The 21,074-nt window shown below is 38.7% G+C and overlaps 1 protein-coding gene across 1 annotated transcript in view; it reads right to left on the bottom strand.

Moving 5' to 3' along the window:
* Nucleotides 1-5,325: 5,325 nt before the first annotated feature.
* LOC131688866 (midasin-like) overlaps nt 5,326-21,074 on the bottom strand; it is a 32,876-nt gene continuing 17,127 nt past the window's right edge. The window contains exons 2-3 of the mRNA XM_058973450.1: nt 8,826-9,257; nt 5,326-6,911 (exon numbers count right to left, since the gene is read on the bottom strand). Of these exons, the coding sequence (XP_058829433.1) occupies nt 5,634-6,911; nt 8,826-9,257 (1,710 nt within the window). The 3' untranslated portion in view covers nt 5,326-5,633. The remainder of the gene's footprint in view (nt 6,912-8,825; nt 9,258-21,074) is intronic.

Here is a 21,074-nt window from a genome sequence, read left to right as displayed (position 1 = left end):
ATTGAAAAGTGTGAAAGGGAAGAAATCTTTTTTCACCACCTAATATTTTATGCATCGCTAGATCTAAAATATGTATGTCACCATAATCTGTATAGTTCTTGAATGGTATGTTGTCCAAATGTACATGAAAAACAGAATATTTTGGTATGGTGACTGTTCTTAACGACCCGTTGTTTGTATGGTCGAGCATGGAAAAACGACACTGGTTATGTTCGATATTATACCATTATTATCTATTGTTGAACGAACCATATTGAAAAGGGTTTTTCAACGTTTGATTCAATGGTTGGCATATGGTGGACATTTATGCCGGGTCGAATCGATTCCTCGCGATCATCGCACACACTCTCGGCCACCGCCGATATGTTTTCTTCACTGCGTGCTGGATGTGGTCGATTTGGTCACTTATCACCCAAAAACGGGAACTGCGCCTCTTACTTTTGGATTATAGGGCGAATAGTGGACTCAGTTGGCCGATTATGTCGATCATAGTATGATCGATTAGGTCGCACAACTGGTCAATGAGCTACTGGGTATAGAACGTAGGGCTCCACCTGCGATCGAAAACCCGACGGGAAACAATTCCCGAAACCCTCAAGGTAATATGCATCCCAGTAGCGTAGTAGCAGTGGGTAGAAATTTGAAAAAATTGAATATGTTCAACAAAAATATGCCTAGTATATGGAATTCCCAAAGTTTTATTTGCAAAAGTTATTTAGTGAGAATATTTCCTTGTAGTGAAAATTGGCGACAGACCTCGACACCTACTGGTCGGCTCGTTGTGGAGGCTAGGTCTACCGCCGAGGACTATAACGAGTAGATCGCAGCGAAGTTGGGAGCTAAATGGCTTCTGGTATCGCGACAAAACTATGAGCTTATTGAAACTGACATCGGTACCGTGTGAAATTTCGTCACATCCTGTAGTCCTTGACTGACGGCGAACATGAACTGGAGAGTGTGCGAGAAGTATCGACCACCAGGCGATTCGCTACCGCATCGGCCAATGGAACCCTGCTACAGCACGGAGAAGGACGACCGACAAGCTAAAGTGGAAGACGAATGTCTTTAACAAGAACCTCTTTGTTGAGTCACTTCGTGAACAGCGGAATAAGGTTCGTTGATGCGGCTGATGTACGTCTTGTGACACTACAATGCCACGAAAACGTACGCTACACGCTGCTTGTCTTAGAGCCAGAAGGTCGGCTCAGAGAGCAAGATCGGAGATGAGACAATGAGCAAGCGACGTTTCGAGAAGGTAAGGACGTTTGAAAATGGGAGATCAAGCTTAGCAAGCCAGTTTGCCATAAGTAGCTGTGCTGCAATGTAGACACCAATCCCTGGGGGACGCGTACTGAGTCGTCCTGTCGAAGATGAGTGCCCGTCGACACCAGCCAAAATATGCCCGGGTAAGCTAAAGATAAGGGTGAGGGTATTTTCCCGAAGCACGATCCAACTATTTGTTCACCGACAACGTACGGCGAAGAAGAAGAAGCAAACACAGCTGAGTGTCAAGCGACTAATGACGAGCTCAAAGAAGCGTCTATGCGACTAAATCAAAAAAGCACCCGGTCCAGATGGAATTCCAAACGCGGCGCTGAAAACTGCGATCCAGATATATTCGGACATGCTCAGGATGCTAGAGCAGAAGTGTTTAGATGGTGGAAATTTCCCCGAACTGTGGAAGCTGGTGTTGCTGTTAAAGTCAGGGAAATCACCGGTCCATCCAGCCTCGTATAGGCCAATGCCGCAGCGCTCCATAGAAGAATGAGCCCGATCCCGGAGAGCTAATTCTAGAGTAGAGTACTGCTGTACGAGACGAACGAAGGGCAGTAGTCAATGCGTCAATGGCGTTCCTCAGGTCTCCATTTGTAACGGGTCACTAAAGGAACCGTGTTTCACGGGTTAAAACTACCTTCACTTCGCGCCAAACAACGTGATGAATCCCGATTGTATGTGAAGCAGCAGGATTTCGTTTGCCCGGCAAGACTCAGGGCGAGTCCATCAAATTCCCTGAATTACTTCCCTAGTTACTCCGCGAACACATCAGCCGACACCCAACCACAATATCGTGTAAAAACCCTTGAAAAACGGTAATCATGAATCGAATTTCACCCCACCAAATAACTACTCCTTCTTTCTTCTCGCCTACACCATAAAACTATATTTGGCTTAAAGGGGTTAACATCGATCACTGTTCTACACGTAGAACTCTACTTAACCGACCTATACCACTATCTATTTCCAAGTGCTTGGATTTCAACTTCTCTACGGCACTAATGATAACTTTTCATTTTGTGCCATTCTACGTGAAAGCGACGATATTGTTCACAAGTGGCTCACTTACCATCCAACGATTCGATTCTTTGTTGATAAATTGATGGCCCTGAAAATTACCTTTTGTTTGGACAGTGTTCGGAATGTACTTGGAGCTGGTGTGTTTGTGCCATCTGAGACGGCGTGCTTGGCGAACTTTTCTGACAACTGCAAACGGATGGCCGCTTCTTGTATCCTTTGACAATGTTCGGAAACATTTAGATCGACGTATATGGTACGACTATACAAACAAACTGATATTGAGCGGCAGCATGCTATTTTTTTATACCTGACAGCAGCACAATGTAAGCTCGTCCTTTTTTGTGTTGTCCTCAATATGTATTCTTCGTAGCTCCTCCACTTCGTTGGTCGATACACCAGCAAATTGTTTTGAACGCGTCAGAGTGCCATTTACTTAGTAGCTGTAATGGAATACCATGCTGCTAAAGTGTTGAAATTGGAAGGAAATGCTACCCGTGACAACAAAAAGACGAATTATCCCACGTCTTCAGCAGCTGGCGATTCGTAACTCCGAAAAGTTGAACAAACTGCTCTCCGGAGTGACCATTGCTCAGGGTGGTGTGTTGCAGAACATCCAATCAGTACTGCTGCCCAAGAAAACCGAAAAGAAAGCATAAATCGAACGCTGAAACTCACCAATGAAATGCATATTGCTGTAGAAACCGTTCATTTTAGGACGATCACATATTTTTGATAAAGAACAAAATTGATATTGTGTTTCCAATACGGAAGTTATCAAACATTCAGGGTAAAGAGAGTAATGTAATACGGCACCATGGTAAAATGTTTGAGGATTGAAACCTTGTTTGAATGCGCCTAGTAAAAATGTGTTCCACTTCACTACAGTTTGTTTCAGGCGACCATATTTGCAATTTGCGTACTAAAATAAATCATAATTTTGGGTATTACCCTAATTGCTCTCCGGGGAGAAACAGCCCATGAAATCGATAATGCAAACGTATTCTTTGAAATGAATTTGAATTTATAATTATCTAAATGAGTTATACCGTCTGGACAATATAGTCAACATGTTGCTCGTGTGGTAAGCGAGCACCCACTGATACAAAACAAGCTCGCGTGACCTGTATAAATAACATTCCCGTATATAATGAAACGCTTACATGCTCTTTTTCGACGGCTCTGCCTGAGATATGCTTGCAAATTTCGCATTTTCCTTGCCGTTTTCGAAGGATTTTTTAAAAATCCTTTTTTTTTCTTTTATAGTAGTCGCACTAATACCGAAATTTAATACGTGCGCAAATTTCCGATCAGATGGTGCAAAAATATTGCGATTTCGATCAGTAGAACGGAAGATATTCGCATTTAAAAACTGGGAAAATTTCTCAACTGAAATTTTTAAAACGGGATCCCATATTGAAACGTTAGAAGTATTCTACTTCAAAAATGTTCAAAGGGTAAGTGGAATTTCAGAAATCGTATTTGTATTTTTTATGCCAATAAAAAACCATAAAAAATCTATATTTCGACATAGATTTTTCATTAGGGCTTAAATCGCAAATGTAAACAAACTGCGTTTTCCCTATTATGGCATTATGCGACTAAAATACTACAAGATTGAGTTGAAAATTAGTTAAAATAGTTTATAGATCGATTTATAATTAAAGAAAACAAAACGGCGAAACATTCATTTTCTTCAAGGTTTCGACTTATGGCCCTTCTTCTCATATGGAATATAAAGGCTAAACTTACATTTTTTGACAGAACCGGGCGTACGGTTATTATTCACAAAATTATTCTTTAAATGGCGGTTCTATTATATAAATGATAAGCAATATCTACTATGATCATGTCTACTCAATAGTTGTTGCACATAAACATTCGAATATTTCGATATTTTCATGAAATTTGAAGTAAAAATGCACGCGCTTTTTCATTTACATTGGGTTCTTATGCGCCAATTTGCTGAGACCTATTAAAAAGTATACTGTCAAGCTCGCCCATTTACCCAGCCCTACCCCAGTTAAACTCATTCCGGAACCGGTTCGGATTTCTGAATGGAGTCATTATGGATTCCAAATGAAATGCAACAACCGATTCCGACTCAGAATCGGTTGTTGCATTTGATTTGGAATCCATACTGACTCCATTCAGGATTCCGAATCAAATTCCGAATGGTTTGACCGGGACCCAGCAAGACAGAGTCAGTTTAGCCCATTTACCGCGCCCTTCTGAAAATTATGTACACAGTTTAGCCCTTCCGCAAATGGTGGTTGCTGAAGGGCGAAATCACGACTGGGATCCAAATTGGGCGTAAGCATTTTTTTAGTTTCTTCCCACTAAAAGCACATAAGAATCAAATTCTTTGTTATATTGTTATAAGGTTTAACCAATGATGCTTTAGAAAAAACATGATTATAAAATAATTTATACCTACAATAAAAGTTACATTTAAAATAGCATCGCCGTATATTGAAACTGATTTTTCTCCATTTGAGCACATTGCGACTTAGGCCCTAATGAAAGATTTGTGTCGATTTGATGAAACATTGAAAAAATTCGAGAACATCTATTTTTCTCCCCTCTCACATAAATAATCCCCCCCCCCCCCTTACTGATTGTATCAAGACGAAACTTTCACCACTGAAACAGATGTATTTTTTGCCGGTGATACGTTTTCTCGGTCGAGATTCAACACTCAACCACACCATTGATGACCTTATGTTATGCTGGGAGGGGGAGGCTTATTTGTGCGTAGTTAGAGGGTACGTGGGAAACCCGCCAAACCTATTTTGTTGTGCGTGGTGGATGTAGGGAAGGGTGGTGTCAGGGGTGGAAGCCAGAAAAAACCCAAAAATAGATATGCCAATAAGTTTACACTCCAATTTTGGTGCCCCAAAAATGTTCTACTTGTTGCCAAAATTAGCCCCAAATTGTATTAGAGAATCCACCTTTCAAAAAGTTTATGCTTTTTGAAATTCAACCCTTCAAAAACTTCATTTTTTTCATTCTGAGATTTTTTATCTGGGGAATGTTTTGTTAGAAATTGGTACTTTCAAGAGAATTAGTCAAAGGAGAAGCGAGAAACCGAGCTGAGGAGATAGATGCGAGAAACCATTTTACAGCTAATCAAACGAAGAATGTCAAAGTAAAAACTGAAAATGTTTTCTCCCATTCTAGTGTCTGTTACAACTTCAACTCGGTTTCTCGTACACGCTTAAGAAAGTTTAAAACACACCGAATTCATGAAAACAATATAGTAAACATTACATTGACTCAAGTTCGTAGAAAAAGCCTAGATAGATATACGACAGCGAGACACAACATCAATCAATATACCGTCAAACCTTGAGACCGAATGCGTCGTGTTCTAGCCTTTCTTCGAGTAAATCGTCGGAATGACTTCCATTTTCGTTTTCCACCAGAGGATACTCAACACCAGTGGATTCTGGACTGATCACTTCTTTCACGGAATCAACTTCTTCGCTGTTGGATCTCTCGCTATCTTTGTCGTCGCCTCCGGAGTGCTTTTGTTCGCTAGGCTCAATCTCTGGAGGATCCTTAGCACTTTGTACATCCTCGAATTTTTTCGATGAGCCATCTGACGCTTCTGCGTCATAGCTTGATTGTTTTTCGTCACCATCGTCTACTCTGTCAATATCGACTTGATCAATCAGTGTCTGCTCGTTCTCCAGAGCTACTACACTGTCCACGTGTTCCTCTATTGAGTCAACGTTTTGTGTATCCGTATCTGATTCCACAATCGATGAAATGACGTTTTCCAACATATCTCCGAGGTTACTGGGAAACACTTCTTTATGGCGTACCGACCTGTCGTCTTCTCTGTCTGTGTCGACTTGATCAATTGGTTTATGTTCATTCTCCAGAGCCACTATACTCTCCACGCGTTCATCTATACCTCTATTCGATTCCGCAATCGCTGAATGCTCTTTGGAAACGATATCTTCCAACGTACCTGTGAGGTTACTGGAAGACGCTTCTTCGTGAGGTACCGACCTGTCATCTTGTCTGGCTGTGTCCACTTGATCAATTGAAGCATCGTTTTGGGCATCTGTACTCGCTTCCACAATCGATGAATGCTCTTTGGAAACAATGTCTTCCGCCGAACCTGTGAGGTTACTGGAAGACACTTCTTCATGGACTACCGACCCGTCGTCTTTTCTGTCTGTGTCCACTTGATCAATTGAAACATCGTTTTGGGCATCTGTACTCACTTCCGGAATCGATGAATGCTCTTTGGAAACGATCTCTTCCAAAGCGTCTGTGGGTTTACCGGAAGATACTTCTTCGTGGGCCACTGGTCCGTCATCTGTATGATCAGATGTTTCGGTCGTTGTTTCCGCTTCTGGTACATCTTCGAACGATCCACTTCGCTCGTGTTCATCCTTTTGTACGGTTGTCGCAGATTCGTTATCTTCGATCGATTGTGGTACATTTTCTTCGGTTGATTTTGTACTGGTAACTTCATTCGTCTTAGAACTTTCACTGCCTTCTATGTTAGGAGATTCGTTGATTTCCTCTGCAACTGTTGATACTTCATCAGTTTCATTATTCATCTGAAGATCATCATCGTTCGTGTCGGAGCTTTCGACCGCAGTCTTTCGATCGATATAAAGTTTTTTGTTTTGAATATCAGTGTGTGGATGTTTGCAGAATGACGATGTTCGTGCCGAATCAAAAATGATCGTGTGTTTTCAAATTTTGATGATGGTCGGTGTGGGTTTTCGGGGAATGGAATGGAAAAACAAACAGAACGATTAATTCTATTCTACAAGTGACCTGCGTTAAATCATATTGAGCTGAACACGTCGTCCTGTTTTATGTCATAATTAAGTTTTTCAATTGTTGGCCATTAACAGAGAGGGTTTGCTTTCGATAACTATTCTCTAAAAAATTTAGTCTAGTGGAATAATTGATGCGAGAGCACTCAAATGGCTCTTGATTTTCTTTGGACTTAACGCAGGTCAAGCAATGGGTATCACATGGTACATTACTTTATTAAGGGCTAGTACGGGAATCCGGTTAATAAATTGAAAACACAAATAAAAATGCGATGCGGTTATTTAGGTTTTACTTTGCAGCAAAGCTAGCTTTTTATTATGAAACTATTTCTGTTGCGTGATGGTTGTTTCTTTTTCGAATATTTCGTTATTCAGATTAGTGATTCGAAAAAGGAACACAATCTCGCATTCGTATGGAAGAATAATCTTAACAACTAATGGAACAATATTTTTATATTGGATTAAAATGCTCAATTTTCCGGTGCATTTACACTTGTGCGAATTAATTTAAACGTAAGCTGCTCTGGGTCTTTTGCTTTAATAACAGTAGCTAATTCCTTCCATACTAATCGGATCTTTGAGATTTGAAAGTAATTAGAATTTGATTGGATGTAACTCGAGTTGACTTATACTCATTGTTTCCCTACACAAATTTTAAACTCAGTATTTTTTTATTGGATGCTTCGTTATATCAAATTGAAGTTACGTCGCCATCATGAAGATAAATTGATACGGATTGATGGTAGGGTTCAAGTAACCCAGTAACAGCTTCTATCATCCATTAGGAAACGCGCATGACAGGTTTGAAACATTAAGCATTCAAACCAGTGTCAGCCAAATATATTTAGAATAATCAGATTACCTCTTTCAGAAGTCACAACGAAAACAGTATTGAGTTATATTAATAAAACATATGGACTGTGGAATGAAATCCTGATCATTGTTATTTCACTTATAACAGGAAAAACTCGGTTAAAATCCCGGAAGGAAGCGACGCGCTTCGAATAATTAGCACCTTAAAACACACGGCAGCGTTTCTATAAACCATCGAGCCCCGGTACTGAGTTCAGGTAGAACCTTTTAGTCGCTGTATCAGAAAGCAGCTAAAGCATTTAAATGACTATGGAAGCGACAATTGATTGGTAGTCTAATTGAAGAAATCCATTAGAAATGTGTGATTGTTATAAGGACATACAATGTCTAATCAGTTTCTGTCAAAAAGAACATAAAATAATCTCTCAACTCTATTTTATTTTCTGTTTCAATTCACATTTATAATAGATATACTAAATGCTGGTTAGTAAACTTTTCAAGGCCAATGCGATTCATATGTGTTATAATGTTAATAATCGTAATAGTAATTAGTTGTAATTTGTAGCGTACTTAGACGATAATAGAAAGCATTCTTAACGAAACACATGCGCTTAGCGGTTATCTGTTCTTAAGCCTTCGTGAGAAGAAACTTTTTGTCATTAGTACCTCGTAGCGAAACAAGATAACACGTTTAACATTAACAAAAGAAATACAAGAAAATGCAATTTTAACGAATCATTTCACAATTCCTGCTGACGACGGGCCGCGATCGGTAGATTTTTTTTCTACGGGAGCGATTTTAGGCCACGCAAGTGAGGATACAATAACGGAATTTAATTTCAACCAACTCAAAACGAAAAAAAAAGAACAAACTGAACCAGAAACAGAACTTGTTCACTTGCATCAAACAACTCAAACCTCATTCGCTCCCTCTTCAGTCTTATTTTCTTTGTCCTCATCGTCGTCCGCCGCGGTCTCCGTCGCCGTCACCTGGCTCGCGTCCTGCTCGTCGCCGGTGCCATTTTTCTGCTGCTGGTCTTCGCTCACCTCCTCGCCGGTACTGGTGGCGGCCGGTTTAGGTGCTTCCAGCTTCAGGAACACTTCCAGATTGTCTATTTCGTTAGCCAAATCGAAATCGTCATAATCCCCGCAATAGTCGGTATCGTTGAACAGCTGCGGGGGTAGCGGATGCCTCGGATTCTGATCGCTGATTGTGGCCCCACAGTGTTCCGAATTTTTCTGCATAAAGTCCTTTTCGCCTTCCTGACCAGGTTCAGTGATGTCGATTATGCTGTAGGTGATGTGTTTGCTGTCGAGGATCATTGTGACCCGCTGCTGGCGCTTTTTTACCTGATAGTAAATATAAGAAGAAAAAGAAGGCTTTATGAGTCATGTAGCTTATTCGAGCTGTCTTAGTAATTTGATATCTTTTCTCATTCGTTAGAAAATAACCGATAGCAAGTAATCAACATAGCAACAGAGCAGCACTGGTACAAGGGGTTGAATACCAAAGCTTGAGGTTATACTCGCAATAAATTTTATGTGAATTCGCCATTAAAGTGTCAAGTGTTAATTATTATTCCTCAGAGATACTCGGAAACAACATGGGAAATATTCAAAGTGGCCTTTTTGTTGTTTTTTTAGTCTTTTCTTTCTTACAAGAAACCAAGATGTTTTCCTATTCAAAACGGCCTCTCTCATTACCACAGCTTTGAACTTGAAAATAACCAAGTGGATATTGTACGTTTCATTGGAAATGTGCCTTCCAAGCATTTTGTTGCGACGAATTAAATCGGCGCGATCGTGGTAAATCCTTAACAAGGCCGAAGAATATGCATTTACCCAAGTTTAATGTATGTCAATAATCGTTTATTAAATTGGTCCAAAATTTAAACGATCATAATAACTTACTATACAGGTAGTAATCAGTCGAACATCGTTCAGAACATCTGGGAATAGCAGGAATTGTAAACATTGTTCTTTGCCTTCGCACAAAGTACAAGTAATCGAAACAGGTAGAACAGTTTCTTATGGTTGCACTATACGCAGTTCCAATATTCCTAGCTTGCAGAGCTGTAGCAGATATGACTAAAGGGCGAACACGAAATTATTGCGACACCGAAAATGTCATGCCAATTTTATTAAAATGTTTAAAACCAAACCAAAATTTTAGGGTAGTTTTATACATATATTTACTTCAAAAATCAAAAGAAAAGTTAATCGATGGAGCCTTGAGTGTAAAATTGAACGCATTTTCGCTTGATGCCCTCCATCAAAGTCTTTACAGTGTCATCAGGTACCAGTTTCTCAGTTTTTTTTCCATTTTCTTAACATGTCCTTCTCGTCTTTGACTGTCTTCTTGCTCTTCCGAAGTTCCCGCTTCATCATTGCCCAGTACTGCTCCACCGGGCGCAGCTCCGGACAGTTTGGCGGATTCATGTCCTTTGGAACAAAATGGACAGAATTGGCCTCATACCACTCCAGGACACTTTTAGAATAGTGGCATGATGCCAAATCTGGCCAAAATAGCGGAGCTTCGTCGTGCTGCTGCAAGAACGGCAAAAGGCGCTTCTCGAGGCACTCAGATTTGTAGATCTCGCAATTTACTGTACCCTTTGTCACGAAAGGCTCACTCCTCAGTCCGCAATAGCAGATGGCCAGCCAAATGAGACATTTGGAGGCGAACTTCGACATTTTCTTCTTCTTAAATTTGTCGTCCACATAGAACTTGTTCTTGCCGGTGAAAAACTCCAACCCCGGAATGTGCTTAAAATCGGCTTTTATATACGTTTCGTCGTCCATCACACAGCAGCCATATTTTGTCAGCATCTTCTCGTAGAGCTTCCGTGCCCGAGTTTTAGCCGTCGATTGTTGCCGCTCATCGCGGTTTGGGAAGTTCTGTACCTTGTATGTATGTAGTCCAGCTCTCTTCTTTGCATTCTGGACGTAGCTCTGCGACATGCCGATCTTTTTAGCCAAAACACGGCTTGAGTCTTGAGTGGTCCAACGTCAACCGCTCCTGGAACCGCTTCAACACTCTGGAGACGGTTGAATGGTGAATGTTCAACATTTTTCCCAACTGCCGGTGCGACAGGTCAGGAAATTCCAGGTGTTTGGAAAGAATTTGTTCTCTCGACTTCGAGTTTGACAGCATGTAAACAATAGACATTAATGAGAAAGTGTGCAAAACTTGGTTGATTTTTACCCAATGGTAAAAAAGTTATGCCCAGTTGAATGTGTCGCAATTATTTCGTGTTCGCCCTTTATTACAAACTGAAAACTTCCGAACAAATTCACAAGCGATAAATTTATGGTAACAATTCTGAGAGTTGCATAAATCGTATCATTTACGATGTGAATTCAGATTTGTGTAGCTATCTTTCCCATCCCAATAACAAAAAATTCTTCCCGCAAACCGACACACAGTGTCGCCTAGCCGGGCAAAGCCTCAAAATTTTATTTTTGATTTTTCATGATTTAACATTTTTCTCTGTTTCTTAAAAGGTTGTATAGAGTCTTCTCGAAATATTAAGTCCCGAGGACGATAGTTCGATTTTTTACATGACTTCAAAGGTGCAATAGATGATAAATTCTAAGGAAAACTATTTTCAAACCTAAGTTATTCGAATGCATATATCTTTTTTGTTAAGATTCTGATTGGGGTCAAACTGATTTCATGTGAAAGGTTATTCGCTGGACTTGTAGTTGCCATTCGATTTAGTCGATACAAGCCTTTCTTCTCGCTCAAACATGACAAACAAATAATAAATCGAGCAATAGTTTAAAGTTATAATGTTCAAAGTGGATGTACTTTTTTTTGAAACGGTTCGGAAAGATCGCTTGTTGTTCACGATACTTGAAAATTAGTGTACTTTCCGAAAATGAATTTCTTGTTTTGCCCCTTTCTGCCCCGAGGTATGAAAAAAGGTGATTTTTCATGATACGTCTGAAGGAGACGCATGGTAGCCTTTGACTACCCAGGGTTCGCAATATGATTTATATATGTGTCTTATCATTATCAACAATTGAAAAAATGTGTGTTCTGCTAAAAAATTCACCGCACCTAATTTTTTGAAAATGAATTTTTGGAAATAGTGCACTTTATATTTGTAAATGTTGAATTTTCGAACCACCCTAAGTGCCAAAATTTTGAGGAAATAAAAAAACAAAAAATAAACATCAAATATGAATTCAGCGTCACAAAATTTCCCTAATCTGAAGTTTTCATCAAATTCGGGCCACTTTTGAGGTTTTGTCCGACTTTTGTATGGAAGGTGATCACTGTGCGACATGGCCGGTGCCGTTGGTTGAATTTCAAAGAATCGAACTCTCGAAACGTGCCTATTGAGGATGGATGCGCTCTATTCGTTGATCCTCTGTGAAACTTTGTTTGCTCTGGTGAGTCACGAAGTAACAACTACAAATTTTACGATTATTATGCTCAGTCTCATACTAAAGCTGTATCAATAATATTTGAAAACGGCATATAACTTAGAGACTATGTCAGGTAGAGGTGTTTGTTCTTATATGGAAATGTTCGCAAAATCAAGCTATTTAACATTGCTGGTCTTGTTTTCCATGCTTTAAAAATGTATATATCTCATTTCACCGTAATTATACCATAACAGTGAAGGTGTTGGATCATCCATTATCATCTTTTGTTGTTTACGTTAGTATTTTGCGTCAACAATATATGGTACTTTTTGGTAAAAAATACTGTGCGGTGCACAGTCGCTTTATATATAATTGCCCCATGTGTGTGATGTCAAAAACGAAAATGCCATTAATAAATATTTTCAGAAACATAATTCCCTCCGGAATTTATTTCTGGTTCAAAATAGCCGGTTTCATATAATTTGAAAAAAAACGTGCGAAGCTCTCTGATTTTTAATTATGTCGCGAATAATTGTTGTGTACATTACACCCAGGTTTTTTTACGCGGGGGATACGTACCGCGTAAAAAAACCGCGTAAAAAAACCGCGTTAATTGGAAAATCCGCGTAAAAAAACCGAGTTAATTCAAAAATCCGCGTAAAAAAACTCTCAGCAAAAGACTATTTTTGGAAGTTTTTTTTTGCGCAGATTTCGCAATTAACACGGTTTTTGCAAAAAATATTCTGTCCTTTTGAATGCAAAAGATTTAGAAGATTTTCGGAAAGATGGAAGAGACGGGTCCTTGCGGGAAGATTCCTTATGGCCCGCACCCCAACAATATGGGTATTTTCGGAATGGTCTTGAAGAGTAGGTGCCAGAAATTGATTTTTGACGCCATTTTGCAATCCAAGATGGCGACTTCCGGTTTAGCGAAATTCGCTATAACCCAATCAATATGGGTATTTTTGGAATGGTCTTGAAGAGTAGGTGCCAGAAATTGATTTGTGACGCCATTTTGAAATCAAAGATGGCGACTTCCGATTTAGCGAAATTCGCTATAACTCAATCAATATGGATATTTTCGGAATGGTCTTGAAGAGTAGGTGCCAGAAATTGATCTTTGACGTCATTTTGAAATCAAAGATGGTGACTTCCGGTTTAGCGAAATTCGCTGTAACCCAATCAATACGGGTATTTTCGGAATGGTTTTGACGAGTAGCAGACAAACGTCGATGTTTGCCGTCATTTTAAAATTCTAGAATTGGAATTCAAAATGGCGTCAAACATCTATCTTTGTCTACTACTCGTCAAGACCATTCCGAAAATACCCATATTGATTGGGTTATAGCGAATTTCGCTAAACCGGAAGTCGCCACCTTGGATTTCAAAATGGCACCAAAAATAAATTTCTGGTACCTACTCTTCAAGACCATTCCAACAATACCCATATTGCATGGGTTGTAGGGAATTTCCGCTAAACCGGATGTCGCCATCTTGGATTTCAAAATGGCGTCAAAAATCAATTTCTGGCACCTACTCTTCAAGACCATTCCGAAAATAACCATATTGATTGGGTTATAGCGAATTTCACTGAACCGGAAGTCGCCATCTAGGATTTCAAATTGACGCCAAAAATCAATTTCTAGTACCTACTCTTCAAGGCCATTCCGAAAATACCCATATTGATTGGGTTATAGCGAATTTCGCTAAACCGGAAGTCGCCATCTTTGATTTCAAAAAGGCGTCAAAAATCAATTTCTGGCACCAGCTCTTCAAGACCATTCCGAAAATATCCATATTGATTGAGTTATAGCGTATTTCACTGAACCGGAAGTCGCCATTTTGGATTTCAAAATGACGCCAAAAATCAATTTCTGGCACCTATTCTTCAAGTCCATTCCGAAAATACCCATATTGATTGAGTTATAGCGAATTTCGCTAAATCGGAAGTCGCCATCTTTGATTTCAAAATGGCGTCAAAAATCAATTTCTGGCACCTACTCTTCAAGACCATTCCGAAAATACCCATATTGATTGGGTTATAGCGAATTTCACTGAACCGGAAGTCGCCATCTTGGATTTCAAAATGACGCCAAAAATCAATTTCTGGCACCTATTCTTCAAGTCCATTCCGAAAATACCCATATTGATTGAGTTTTAGCGAATTTCGCTAAACCGGAAGTCGCCATCTTTGATTTCAAAATGGCGTCAAAAATCAATTTCTGGAACCTGCTCTTCAAGACCATTCCGAAAATATCCATATTGTTGAGGTGCATCCCTTAAGGAATCTTCCAGACCCTTCTCTTCCATCTTTCCGAAAATCTTCTAAGTTCTTTGCATTTAAAAGGACTAAGAAATTTTTTTCAGAAAAAAGTCAAGTCTTTTACATTCAAAAGGACTTAGAATATTTTTGCAAAAACCGCGTTAATTGGAAAATCCGCGTAAAAAAAACCGCGTTAATTGGAAAATCCGCGTAAAAGGAAACCTCGTAAAAAAACCGCGCAAAAAAAACCACGTAAAAAACCTGGGTGTATAGCGCATCATCATGCGAATAACACTAGTTTACAAATTTTGGGTTAATTGCATGAAGGTAAGAAAAAAGGTATTTTGAGGGTAGGCGTAGCGTAGTTGGTAAATCCATTGCCTTGTACGCAGCGCACCTGGGTTCGAGCCCTGACCCCGCACATAGGGTTAGAAATTTTCATCAGAGATTTTTCTAACCCGAAGAGGCGAATGACCTAATGGTTAAAACCTCTATAATCGAAATAAAAAAAAAAAAAAAAAAAAAAAAAAAAAAAGGTATTTTCTAAGTTAATTTTGGGTCGCTGAGCACGAAAATCATATTGATTTTCTTTTTCAAGGAACCGTTTTCGTGATTTTTTAAAAAAGGTGTTTTTGAGCACTTTTTGCAGTTTTTGGTCAATGTCTCAGGAAAAAATCTTCCGATTACACAAACGACTCACCGTTCGAAAGGTATTGATGTGCCCATTCCAAAAATGTATAACATGCTAGGATAAAATATCAATAATTTAGGGTTAAGACCAACCAAAGTCAAAAAAAGTAGTGTTTGGTAAAATTACTAATTTTTGGTTGATTTTTCATAAAAAAATAAATCAGCGAAAAAAATCTTTTGAAATCTTATGTGACAGGAAAATTTCTCACGTGAATTTTAAGCCTAAGATCACGAAAATCCGACAAAAACTGGTGATGTTATTAGGCACCGAGTGAAAATTGCTCTGTTTTTCACATATCTCTTTTGGTCTTAAACAAGATTAGACTAGTTTACAAGAAAAATGAAGTTACGAGAAAAAGTGCTTTCTAGATTAATTTTGGGTCACTGAATACGAAAATAATACTCTATTTCTCTTTCAAAGAAGTTCGAGTTTAAAAAAAAAATTCTTTTGTTTCCGCTTTTTTGTTTTTGCTCTATCTTTTATTACAGAAAAATAATTTTTCATTTTTTCAGAATCTAATGTGACAGATTTAAACAATTTTAAGGTAATCGCGATAAGCTAAGAACAAAGGAGTTTCCACAGTTAATTTTGGATCGTTGAATACGAAAACCAAGTCCATTTTTTTTCAAAGAAGCCTTTTCAAGATTTCTTTGAAAAAGGTGTTTTTGGGTACTATTTTAGTTCTTGTTCAAATAGGATCCGATCGAAACAGTTCCAAAGGTATTGATGTGCCCTTTCCGAACATGTATAATATGCGTAGATCAAATCACATACCTTCATATCTACATTTTTCATCCGACATTTGTGACCATTGGATTAAAATTTATACAAGAAGATTATTTATCTCATTAGATTCTAAAAGAATTTTCTTCTGTCCTTGATTTATTATTAAAAACTACAAGGGGCAGCCCTATGGGGTTGCACGAACTGTAGACGTAGGACTATACTACTTAATGTAAAATATTTATTTTCTTAGTACTTAGTGTGTGGTAAAAAACACCCGGACCGGTGAAGAAAAATCAAATTTTAGACAAATATAATCACATCTCATGTATAGAACAAGCTTTCTAGTTGCTCTCAAACAGAACCTAAAAGTTCAAACACCCATGGATAACCCCAAGTTTGTAGATGTGTTTCGATGCCACAGGATTGTAAAATGGTTAATATTACGTCATGAAAATTCAATTCTTCCGTGACATTTGTTTTTTCCTGCAAAATGCCCTGTGTGTATGCAAAGCTCATGATTTGTTGGGATATTAGCATTGATCGGAAAATACTTTCCAACGCTGCGCATTGCATACATACAGGACATTTTGCAGGTCACCAGAAGCTGTTCATTTTAACACCGCCACATGTTCATTTTACCCACTCGCTATAAACATGTCTCATTTTTGGACATGTTTGGAAATCAAGAATCATGTTTGAAAACATGTGTTTATGACGAAGTATTTTTACCAGATATGTACAAAACAATGCAAAATGAGTCAACGCTGATGATGATGAGTAGAGCGAAAGAGACAACTAGTACCACCACGACACTATTAGCGCATTTCACCACCACGCGGCCTTTCCCGATTGAAAGGAACGGTCGCGCTTAGCCCATCTGCAATAATATCGTGATTTTGCATAGCGAAGAGCTGAATGATAACACATTTTGTTCCAAAAAAACAGCCCTGCGTTATGCAACACTTTGTGCAGGTTGATTATACCAGTTGCAAGTGGGGGCAAATTCACCCGTAAAATTCCTTTTAAATTACAGAATTGATAAAATTGCTTAGATGAGCTAAACTAATTAATCAAATCCTGTTTTAAAAACTGTCCTTGCGTTTAAACCAAAATGGGAAGCTTCTTACTACCACTACATTACATAATTTCAAGCGCAAATAGCAAATACATGTGCTAGTTAAACCAAAAATTTACTGGCAACATTACAGCGGCATTTAGGAAGCAGTTGGAGCGGTCGCCTGTTGTACGACACAGGGTAGCGTCCCTCCACAGCCAGTGTAACGGACTTCTAGCTCAGCTACACTGGCTGTAAAAAACACAGCGCAGTGATCTGCTTCGCCAGCCGTTTAACAGGTAACTAAGTGTGTCTGGCCAAGTCCGTTCTTTAAATAGTCGATGATGACGTCATTCATAGAAGCATTGCGCGCTAGGTACACCAATCCGTCGTACAGGGCTTGGGAAGCAGTTGGCTTTTAAGCCGTAATCATATGTTTGTCGAGAAATGTACATTTATTATGATTACAATCGACCAAAGTAAAAAAGTCTAATGTTCGACCTTTTTTAAAAAAACATTTCTAGTAAATTTTTAATAATAAATCAAGGACAGAAGAAAATTCTTTTAGAATCTAATGAGATAAATAATCTTTTTGTATAAATTTTAATCCAATGGTCACAAAAGTCGGATGAAAAATGTAGATATGAAGGTATGTAGGTATGAAGCACTGAGTGAAAATTGTATCTTTTTATTTTTCGCACAATCATACTTTCAGCTGAAATAATCTTTTATACTTGATAGTTATTGTTTGTGTTTGGTACTGTCTTCTCGAACTTGCATCCATCCATTCTGCGGCATTTGAATGGTTTTGGATATTTCATTGTACAACTAAGTGTTCTTTTTAAAATGTGGAAATATCGTTGGAAAAGTTTTGTTTTGTCTGTGGTGAGTACATATTTTACGAATTAAAGGAATTTTAGCCTTCTGCTTCAACAGACTTCACAGCAGATTCTCAGTTCACAGAAAATTACGTGGCTAGTGCTACGATCCCACTGAGATTCCTTCCCGATCGGGACTCGAATATTTGACGACTGGCTTATGAGACCAGTGCTACACCCTCTAAACCGCCGCACCAGAGCAGGTCCGCTAAAATTATAAAATTTCTATTTCGCTCAATGTGCCATAGCATCAACATTTTTCATCCGATGTTAGTGATATTAGGCTTAAAATTAACGTAATCACATTATTTGTTATCTTAGATTCTAAAAGGTTCGAAAAAAAAATGTTTTTCGGTAAAAAAAATCATTTGAAAATGAGTAACTTTTAAAAATGGTCAAAAATACACTTTTTTAAAACTTTGGTCGCTTGCAGCACTAAAAAATTTACATATGATCGACACATATTATATGTTTTTGGAAAGAGCATCTCGGCACCTTTCAACCTGCATATTAAATAAATTAATTGAATGATTTTGACACGAAATATTGACTAAAAACTACAAAAAGTGCTCAAAAACGAGTTTTTTGAGAAAATCACAAAATCGCTTCTTTGAACAAAAAAATAAATATTGTTTTCGTGTTCAGCGACCCAAAATTAGTCTAAAAAATACTTTTTCTTGAAACTTCATTTTTCTTGTAAACTAGTGTAATCAGTTGCGCCTTAGTTATGTATGCACGCTGAAAATTTGAGAAAAATCGAAAGGCAAAGGACATTATTTCGACATTCAAGTGCAACCAGAATAATGAATTAAAATAAATGGGCTCCTATGTTGTTGTAATTCTACTGTTGATAAAACGGGTTATGATCCGCTCAATTAATTACCACGGCCAATTGAATACCAATTGAAAAATGGGAAACATCAGGCAGACCGCAAAATAACCTAGAGACATAGTGGTTCAACACAAAATAGCAGGAAATTGAAAATTTGCCACCATTTGTTCCAATTCCACTCTTGATGTACAGATATGTTTTGCCGTTTGGGCAATTTCGTTCTTATTGTTGTATCACTCATTTCCCGTACGCTGATGCCATCTGCCCGAACATACGTATGCTAGCCGAAAATCGAACAGACACTTGTCGTTTTGGTCCGGTTTTTGTTAGGTCGAAGTGAAAACAAAATAATCAAGCAAACAACTGTAATATGTATCCACGTCGTCAAATCACAATCTACGGCCCATCGCTATTTCTGAACCCCGTCGCATATGCATGAACAAAAGAAATATTTATGATCTCAAACGGTTCAAAACATTTGCATATACCATAACTGTAAACGTTGCTTTGAATATAAATTTAGACTTTTATTTTGTTTTTTTCGTCTGCCTACTTCCGATTGGATTCACCCGCTTTGGTAGCTTAGTTTAGGCAAGCTCTTTTCAGTCTCTCGTCAACTTGATTTTGCCTGTGTTGATAGAATAAGAAAAATTTTCCAGGGTTGTTATCATCATTAATGAACACGATTTGTTCCTGTGATAATTCGTTTTGTTAACAGTTTTGCAAAATCTTTCGTTGTCAATATATGATTTCAATAACGAATTTCAGTTAAACTTGGATTTTTCAAGAATTCAACTCCCAATTTAACTGATAATCCAAATAGTGTTCAATTATCAAACAGTAATTAAATTTCATTTTTTTCGTCCACAGAATTTGTGTGTAGCTCTCTCACGATAGCGATTGTCACTACGACTGTTTAACCGCACACTGGTACTCCTATCCCTCAGATCACAGTAGCCATTCACTAGTGCACGTTGAATGGCATCTCCTGTCGGCAGTTGATTCGTGCACTAATTCTACCTTGTTTCAGTCGCTGTCATCACCATCCGCCAAGATCAGAGAAAGATGTGCTCGCCAGGTCAGGGTGCAGAACTTGATCACGGTCTTCTCGCCCTTCTTCTGACAAACAAACAGAGAACGTGGGAGGTGTAATTTGGATTGAACGTTCTCGTACAGAGCGAGAGAACTGGCGGTCGCGGACAAGAGTAAAAATTACCTCTTTGTTGTCCCAGTTTTTTCCGTTTGTGATCCAAGATCTCTGCCAAGGTCAAGATTAAATCTGCCATTCATGTCTGACGTAGGACGGAGCGGTCATATGTTTGTTGTTGTGTTTTGGTTAAGGTGAGGCGATGGTTTTTTGTTTATTTACACACCTGCGAATAGTGTGTGGGTATAGTTTTTGGCGAGCGCAGTAAGGGAGCGTGGTGGTCGATCTCATCATTGGTGAATCATTCAGATATCAACATATTGTTACCTCGATTGAGGTCGTTTACTTATAATCGAAAGTGATAGACACATCTTCAATTCTATTTGAGCTGCCAGCTTCGTTTAGCAGTTTAAGTAGCATCATGTTTCGGTGATTTTGCTTAATTTTTATGAAAATGTACAATTGTTGCAAAAAAAAAACACCGAAGTGGATTTAGCACTGGGTAATTTGTCATTACACTAAAATGTAAATTGCCGACCAGACGATAAACACATTCGCTTTCTTTAGACACCCTCGAACGGTCAGTTTCAGCTCCCAGATGAGAGGTTTTGAAAACATTACGAAAGACGGATTGTAAATTACAATGAATTGTCGGTTTGCGTATAAATAAATTTCTCTTGTGTCAGGCCGTTTGCTCTGCTTGCTTTAGTTACCGTATTCCTCTATAGAAATTAGCTCGGTCTGGTGGAATAATTGCTTCGGAAACGAGACTCATTTTATTAGACAAATCGTACAACGATCAAGCAGGATGATTTGAAAGAATATGTGGTGATTAATTTTATCGTATTTTTTACGAAGAAAATGAGATAGGTAAAGGGTTAACACGAAATTAGTGCATTACTGACAACTGCAACTTTGTTCCCACTAATCAGATAATTATCAGTTTCTTTTTGAGATATGTTGTTTACATTCTGTAAGTTTCTAATCCGTTATTTACTCGTCTTTTGAGATTTCAACAAAGGTGGAAAAAACCGGTTGAGTAGCGGTGCGGTTCACCAAATCTCCCCACGTGTTTTCGATTTCTTAACACCGTGTGCGGTTTTGCCCCTGGTTGTGTTTCAACCTAGATACGAAAACCAAAACGGCGCACGAATATAGGGGAACTGGGGGGAAGCCCGACACCCTGGGTAAGCCCGACACCC

This window comes from Topomyia yanbarensis, chromosome 3 (assembly GCF_030247195.1).
Source record: "Topomyia yanbarensis strain Yona2022 chromosome 3, ASM3024719v1, whole genome shotgun sequence".
NCBI lineage: Eukaryota > Metazoa > Arthropoda > Insecta > Diptera > Culicidae > Topomyia > Topomyia yanbarensis.
Note: the sequence above shows the minus strand (reverse complement) of the source record. Positions and strands in the feature narration are given on the sequence as shown.